Raw genomic sequence first — 9024 nt, 5'->3', positions numbered from 1 at the left:
TTTGTGAAGAGTCTGTATTTATATGTGTATAAAAGAAGACGAGGCTCTTACATAAGCCTTCCTAATTCCTACCCAGAGCCTACTCTCTCTCCTTTGACCAAATCTTACTCTTTGGTCAAAAATGAAAAGGCTAACATTAGAATTGTTCGGAAATATTTTTAAAAATTTTTAAAAATAAAAATAAAAATAACGCCATATATTTTGAATTAATATTTTGATACCATATGTATGGAATTTTCTGTTTTATTATTTATTTTTTATATAATATTATTTTATTTGGTTGACTAATGTTTTTAATTTTGAGTATTTTTTATTAATGTGGTGGATTTTAAGGGAATTTTCAATTAAAGTGGTAAAATTTTCAAAGTTAAATATATGGATTTTGAAGAAGAATGTTTCTAGTTGAAAATTTGAGACATGAAGATTCTTGGAAAATTATTGAAAATAGAGGGGAGAAAATTTCTAGAGAGACCAAAGAGTCATCATTTCTTCCTTATTTGGACATTTAAAATATTAAATTTGATAATGTCTTTTTTATTTCTTTATTTATTTAAATAAAAAGGAATATTTATAATTAATTATTAAGAAAAATCTTTGTTATATAGGAAATCAATGTTTTTTTTTCTCTTTAATGTTAAAATAATTAAAATTAAATAAATGTCAATGTTTTTTGCTTACCTCCGACTTTTTCACTTGGTAGATTTCATTTCCTTTTTTGCTATTATTTGTAGTACAATTCCATTTATTATAATAAATTTTTTCTAAAAAATTAATTCAATTAGTTCATGATAAAAGCCAATGAAATTTAGAAAAATAATAATTTTAAATTTTGTGAAGTTTACAATATATTATATTCAAGTTATGTTTGACAAATATTTTTTAAAAATACAACCAATTTTATAGTTAAATATTTAAAATTAAAAAGATAACGTATGCGTAACAAAAAAAGTTTTTGATACTATATATGTATATAATTTCCTTGTAATCTTATAGACACGTTTTAAAATGATAAGAGTTTCTCAAAATGGATAATATTTACATGATTTGATGTAATTCGTTATAAATTTATTAGAGTTGATCATTGACCCTATATGAAAGTTTATTTAGTCTTATAAAAAATATTTGTTTGTTTGGTACCACAATCATATGGTATACAACAAGACATAAAGAAGTGTTTATGATATTCCACATCGAATAGAAAAAAAAATTATATTTTAATTTTATAAACATATTTTAAAATTGTGAGGGTATGGGTTGCTACAAAATTAGACAAAATAAGAAATGAAAAAAGCAATTTTAAATTTCATGAAAAAATGTCTGATAAAAAATAATATAATATGAGAGCTCATGATTTAAATTTCTATTTTATTTTACTTAAATACATTCGATTTTAAAAAAGGGTAATTAAGTAATTTTATGATGATAATGAACCGCTTCGGTTGACCCGTCTATTTTAAATCCGGTTGGGCCGGGTGGCGTATCGATTGCGTTGGCGTGTTCTTTAGCAGTTCCGTAGAAACGCGTTGGAACTCGCCGAATTAATCATTTGGGCCTTTATTTCATTGGGGCCCATTTTAGACAGCTTGGTAGATTCTCTCATATCATTTTCAGAAACCAATCCTTTTTTGAATTTTTTTTCCAAAAATTATTTATCAAAACAATAAATAAACTAATCCATCAAAATAATTTTTTTTTTATATTTAAGTTATTAATTTTTCATTGGTAATTATAATAATTATCTACATGGGAGTTAGAGCTAATTCAATGTGAAATTACTATTTTGTTTTAAATAAAATAAAATTGGAATTCTCGTTAAATTTTTTTAAGAATAAATATAATTTATAAATAAATAAATATTATAAATATTTATAATTTATTCTTATAAAAAAAAATCATATTTTATAAATGTTCAAAAATTTAAAAATGAAAATAAATATCAATCAAAATAAATTTTATTTAACATTATCTATAATTAGGATATGATGGGATAAAGTCATTTCCAATAACTTTAAGAAGTAAATTACCAAAATATCATTGGTATAAAATTTCTTCATCCCCAAATAAATATAATTATAATATGACTATGGAAAGTTGAAATTGAGAAGGAAAAAAAATATGTTTGAATGCATTCACCTAAAAATAATCATAAAATAAAAATCCTTTAAAATTATTTTAAGTTTCATGCATTTATTTGTTAAAAATAGTATTTCTATAATTAAAAAATAGTATTTAAATGGTCAAATATATACTTTTGATAAAAAAAAATACATAAAATATTAATTATTTTTAAATATCTATTTAAAATTTATATTTTATAAAGTTGAAATTTCTAACAAAGAAAATGATTCTAATAAATGGAGATACCGACTTTGTCATTATCATATAGAAATAGATGGAAGATTGGAGAGTGATTTGGTAAGAAAATAGTTTGGAATTTAGTGTGATTTTGGAGGGTGAAGCTTCATTTCTAAATTCAAATTTGTAATCGGTGTCACCGACACGGTGGGAAGTTGGAACTCGTTTATCCCCTTGACTTTTGATTTGGAATCGCCCTCAATGCCCCCATCCTTTCTTTGTCTTTTCTCTCTTTCTATCCTTGTCTCTTTGTTTCTTTTTCTTCTTTTTTTGTTTTTTTTTTATTTCTAAATTTATGATCCATTCATTTTTATTCTATTTTTTATATTAATATTTTTAAATTTTAATGTTGTATATAGAAAAGCAAAGGGTAATTAAAATAACTTTTTTTGGATTAGAAGTTAACAATCAATAATTTTTTTTTAAAAAATATCATTTAAACTTTCACGAGTGTTGTAATTTGATTCCTAAACTTTTTTTTTTAATAATTGTAAACCATAATTGGGATTTTCTATATATAAAAAAAAAATAAAATTAAGGATTTGTCTATCTATTTTGATCGAAAATTCTAACATAAAATAATTTATTTCATTTGAGTAGAATTTAGGATTAAATTAATGAAAAAAAAAAGTTTTTATCAAAAAATGGATAAATATGAGTTGGTATAAAACTCTTCCATAATTAGATTTGATGAATAAAAAAAGGATCCAACTCTAAAACATTTAAAATATATATATATATATATATAGATGAGTTCTCCTCACCCCAATTATTAAACTAAAATATTTGATATTATTTAAAACAAGATCCAGCTATTTCCATTTTCTTGTCCCTAATAGATTACCTCAAGTGGGAACACCTGAATGGGCATCTTTGACAGGGGCGAGTGGACCAAAAATTTTTGTGACATCTCAATAATTTTTCTCTCAAAATATGAACATTAGTTTTCATAGTAACTTTTTAGTCAACCTTTTGATAATTCGGTCTAAAAATCAATCACTATTCAATGAAAAAAAAGTCAATTTGTTTATGATATTTAATACCACATCTTATGGATTCATTCTAAGCCAAGGTGAATTATTCTATTATTGTATCCTAAATAGAATTGTAATTTGTACAAGTTGATTGGTTTAATTACTAATTTTAACTCAACCCGAATTATAAAATAATACTTCAATTCAACTTGATATTTAAATCTAAATATTTAACTTAAATTCAACCCATCCTCATTTCTCTAAGTTTAGATTTATCAATTTAAACTCGTTACTTGGATTGTAAATAGGACAGATTTTGAATATAGTAATAGAAAAAAACTAAAAATAAATTTATATGTTTTTCTAAAAATAATAAAAAATTAAATAATATAATATAATTTGATATTTTTTTATTAAAAACTATATATATTATAAAAATATTAAATTATCGAGTTTAATTCAAACTCAATCTGAGTATTAAAAATAATTATTTAAATCAATAAAAATATCATATTAGATTCGAAATTGAATGAGATCAATCCATTATGGTTGCATCCTTAATTCTAACTATATATAAAATAATATATATATATATATATTATAAAAATGTTAAATTATCGAGTTTAATTCAAAATCAATCCGAGTATTAAAAATAATTATTTAAATTAATAAAAATATTATATTGGATTCGAATTTGAGGGAGATCAATCCATTATGGTTGCACCCTTAATGCTAACTATATATAAAATAAAAGATATTTAGTAAAATAACAATTTAAAATATTGAATGCAAAAGGAAGGCATGGACTCACCGAATTTGAAGTTTGGATGAGAAGGTTCTTTTGAGGGGCTACAAACAATCACCAACTCAACATGGGTTGGCGTGTACACACGTTTTGAAGATGTGTGGCAGCAAAAACGAGCCCCAAATTCATAGAGAGGTTGAATTTTGTGTTTTGATTCTCTTAGTCAAAAAAAAGACCAAAGAGGATGTTTATATGGTCTTGGAAGCCTAAAAATAGCTGTCTTTGTACAAGAATTTTTGTCTTCGTAATTAGGTGAATGATAACAACACATTTGAAGGAATATATTGACCATGTAAAGTCTAAAGAGTCCTTTGATGAATACATCATTTCCTCTTTTTTTTTTTTTTTTTAATGTAAGTTAGTGTTTGTTTTTTTTATTAAATAAAAAAATAATAATATTTAAATTTTTTATTCATCTAAAAATAATTTATTAATATCAATAAAAATAATTAAATTAAAATTAATAATAACTTGACTATAATTATATTGGTTGATACCATCAATTATTTTTAGCTGAATAAAAAAATCAAATATATATATTTTTTTATTGGACAAAAAATAAACACCACCTTAAACAATCCATTTCAATAATTAGGTTGAAATCGAGATGAAGTTTTTTAATCGAATTTTAATTTGAATTGGACTCAAGGATATGCTAGAGTATTATTTTTATCATAATATTTAGTATATATAATGATATTAATTTTAGATGTTTTCAAAATAATTTTGAAGTAAAAATTTTCATCAGATGTAATTCAATTCAAATTTAAATCATATAACTGGACTAGATTAATCTAAACTTAATTCAAATTTAGAAAATAACGTAAAATGTAACGTTTTATGTTAAAAATTGGATTGGGTTACATTCAAATTGATTTTATTAAACAAATAGTATATATAAAAAAAAAAAGTGCATGCTTGGAAAAGTTTTGCTTCAAGTCATTCCTTTTATATATAGAATTGAGAAAATAAATATTTTTTAAAGCATTCATAAAAGTGTACTAGATGGGGCCTTACTATTTGGACGGACCATTTTGATGACATTACATTATTGGGTACCCCACAATGCAAAAGGAGGATTTAAAAGGGAAATGAGGTCTACCTCAGTTTGTTAGACTAGCAAGTAGACAAAGATTTTCCACTAAAAGTAAGCCCTAATTTTCTGAGATTGTCTTGATGTTGGTCTTTGCATTTTAGACATCACAAACAAAAACAAAAACATTCATACAAGGGAGGCCTCCCTCCGCACTTTCTTATTAATGTTGTTGTCCCCATGCTCCCAGTTTCACATGGGATACATGAGTTTGGAATAAAATTGGATTTTTCTTTTTTTGGCATTAAAAACGTGAAACCAAATTAGAAAATGAAAAATATTCTTTTTTTAATTTCTTTTTTCAGTCATTCTAAAAGCGTTATTAAATACATACTTATCTTAAAATAAATTTGACGATGTTGGGTAGTCTCGTTATATCAAAATTAGATTTAAATTTTTTTATCGTTTTTGCATTCTGTCATTCTTATTTATGTTATATTTGGTTAAAGTATTAAAAAAAGGGGAAAAATGATGAAGAAAATGATTTTATCATGTTTAATTAATCATAAAAACTATGAAAATAAAATAAAATAAAATTAAAATTAATTAAAAATTTATATATTTTTAAAAAGCATGTAAAAAAAATTTAGTAACTTGAAATCCTTTTATATAATTTTAGTTTCTTTCGTTGTTTTTTTTAATATTTTTTTTCTATTTTATTTCCCTCATATTTTCCTTTAATTTTTCCAAGAATCAAACGGAGGGTTATGAAACATAATTAAGTTTATTAATAACAATATTGTAAAGTTAGGCTTTCAGATCTTTTGGGGATCGAATCGTCGGATTGGGCTCCAGCCGTGCCACGAGTTGGACTCGGGCTAAAAAAATCAGGCCGACCTAGTCTTACAGGGATCTCACCACTCACCAGGCCAGATGCGAGCGAAGCTTAGGTTTAAAATTTTCGGTGGGCTCAGGTTGGGCTTGAGCCAATGGGCCCAAATTTTATTCTACAGTCAATTTGAAAGTCCTTCAAAAACAAGGAGAATTCAAGTCTCTTATGGCCCATTAGTCTGAATCTCTTACAGGATCTACCATTAATAACAAACTTGATAAAAAGTAAGGCTTTAATGGGTAGTGTTTTTTAAAACAGTTTTTGAAAATTATTTTCTAGTGATTTGTGAAACAAAAATATGTTTAAAGGGATGAAATGTTTTTGACACTTTTTCTATATTTTAAACATAAATTTTATATGCAGTATTTTATTTTTAATTTTAATTATTTTTTAAAATAGTCATTAAAAAATAAATAGAAAAACTTAAAATAATTAAACAAAAAATTGTTTTAAAAAATAGCTATTAAACAGGATCTAAAACTTTGTCTCCTTTCTTTTAAAGGAATTTTCTATTATTGAATCCGCTCCTATTAAAATAAAATTATATTAATAGATGAGTTCGAGCTTCATGGAAGAAGAAGAAGAAGAAGAAGAACGTATATGCTACAGGGAAAAGAACAAGGAGAAAATGTAGATGTTATTGCTTGTGTGTTTGTTTGTTTGTCTTTTTGTTGTTGTTGAAAGAATGAAGAGAAAATTTTCGATAAGAATTTCACCAAAAGACTACAGCACATGAAGAATGATGTTTCGAGTAAATCATCCCACAGCAGCATCCACTGGCAGTTCCATGTGGTAACAAGAGGTTTATTCAGATTTGCTCTGCTCATCATAAGCCTCGAAATCATTGGCATCTGGGATATATCCAACCCGCTTCATTTGCTCTGTGAGCATTTTGAGAGCTGAATAGATTTGCTTCCTATGAGGATGGCTTTTATCTTTAACCAGGAAAACATGCACTCGGCTCTCTACTTCAATCCAACTGCAACCTGGCTGCTTAGTGACCCCCTGTTGCCTCATAAGTTTCCTTACTCTTACAACATCTCCCCATCTTCCAAGCTCAGCATACATGTTTGAGAGAAGAACATAAGGTCCAGAGTTCCAAGGATCAATCTCCAAAAGCTTCTCTGCTGCATGCTTCCCCATTTCGATGTTGCCATGAACTTTACAAGCAGCAAGCAAAGACCCCCACACGACAGCATCAGGATTCATTGGCATTGCTTCAATTAAATTCTTTGCTTCATTGAGGCAACCAGCTCGTCCTAGTAAATCGACCATACATGTGTAATGGTCCTTCAGTGGTATTAAACCATGCTCCTCCATTGAAAAGAAATAGTGACGGCCCTCTTCAACCAAGCCTGCATGGCTACAAGCACATAGAACTCCTATCATAGTAACATGGTCGGGTTTCTCTCCACATACCAACATTTTTCTGAAAATTTGAAGAGCTTCTACCCCATAACCATTTTGTGCATACCCTACTATTATGGCATTCCATGAAACACAATCTCTTTCCTTCATTTTCTCAAACACCCGGCTCCCATCTTCAATTGAACCGCATTTCATGTACATGTCTATGAGAGAGTTTCCCACAAAAATATCAGACTCTGCTCCAGACTGGAACTCAAAACCTTGCTTCAAGACATGGGTATGAGCCTGACGACCGAGCAGCAGATCAGCGAGATTGGCACAAGCACTAAGGACATTCCCAAAGGTATAATGGGTTGGCCAAATGGATTCCCTCTTTAGGAGGCGGAAGAGTCTGAGAGCCTCTTCATTCTCCCCATTCTGTGTATAACCTGCAATAAGTGCATTCCAAGATACTACATTCCTTTGTGTCATCTTCGAAAACATAAATCTTGCAGCTTTTACGCTTGCTGCCCTTGCATACCCACTTACCATGGAGGTTTCAGACACCACATTCGTAATAGGCATCCTATCAAAAACCCTTCTGGCTTCATTAACTTTACTGCATTTTGCATACATATCAACCAAAGCATTGCCCAAAACAAGATCATCCCTAAATTTGTTAGTTTTCACGACACGGGCATGAATTTGCAGGCCTTCTTTGAGTGCACACAAGCTTGCACAGGCACTGACTACGCTAGCTAGCGTGACCTCATCTGGTTCTAGTCCAGAGTCCATCATCCTCACAAATACCTCTAGAGCTTCACTTGCTGGACCATTTTGCTCGTAACAGGTAATCAAGCTATTCCATGTGACTAAGTTCCGCTCGATCATTCCTGAAAAAACTTCCTCAGCGCAAGCTACACTCCCACACTTAGAGTACATATCAATAAGGGCAGACCCCATATAAACATCGGTTGAATACCTAGATTTTGATACCAAAGCATGGACTTGGGTACCCATATTTAAATCCATCAACCCTGCACAGGCACTCAGAGCACTACCAAACGAGTACTCATTAAGCAAAAAGTCCTCCCTATGCATCTTAACAAAATATTCTAAAGATTCTTCGAATCGATCATGTTGAGCGAAACCCGACACCATCGAATTCCACGAGCACTGATCAGGCTCAGGCATTGAACCAAAGAGCCTTGCTGCCTCATCAAGAAATCCCGATTTTGTCAACACACTTATAAGGGAATTCCAAGTGAAAGTGTTCCTTTGGGGCATTCTATCAAACAACTTGCGGGCATCATCCAAACAGTCACATTTCCCATAAACATCAATCAACCTGTTCTGAATGAAGATTTCCATTGAAAACTGAGTCATGAGAATGCGGGCGTGAACCAGACGAGTGCCCCTGGCCGACCTTGAACGGAGGCAGGAGTCCAAGAGCTTTGCAAATGGAGATGAATTAGGCAGATAGAGGTCTCTAACCAACCCATGCTTTGCCATTCCATCACCTTAGGGGAAAAGGGTCTCTTGGGCATTGCTCAGAATCTTGAATTTCCTCAATGTAAGCTGAATTTGAAACTGACAGCTGAGTGAAAAAGAGGGCAAT

At 29.0% G+C, this 9024-nt stretch overlaps 1 protein-coding gene across 1 annotated transcript; it reads right to left on the bottom strand.

Moving 5' to 3' along the window:
- Nucleotides 1-6638: 6638 nt before the first annotated feature.
- Nucleotides 6639-9024, bottom strand: LOC117912235 (pentatricopeptide repeat-containing protein At2g13600-like). Its single transcript, XM_034826752.1, has one exon. The coding sequence runs from the start codon at nt 8916-8918 to the stop codon at nt 6864-6866; it is 2055 nt and encodes a 684-aa protein (XP_034682643.1). The 5' UTR covers nt 8919-9024; the 3' UTR covers nt 6639-6863.

The sequence above is a fragment of the Vitis riparia genome, chromosome 1 (genome assembly GCF_004353265.1).
Source record: "Vitis riparia cultivar Riparia Gloire de Montpellier isolate 1030 chromosome 1, EGFV_Vit.rip_1.0, whole genome shotgun sequence".
Classification (NCBI taxonomy): domain Eukaryota; kingdom Viridiplantae; phylum Streptophyta; class Magnoliopsida; order Vitales; family Vitaceae; genus Vitis; species Vitis riparia.
This window is presented reverse-complemented; position numbering and strand designations above follow the sequence as displayed.

What these genes read in the sequence shown, in the direction of transcription:
- LOC117912235 (XM_034826752.1), bottom strand. Translation starts at nt 8,918, where the DNA reads ATGGCAAAGCATGGGTTGGTTAGAGACCTCTATCTGCCTAATTCATCT.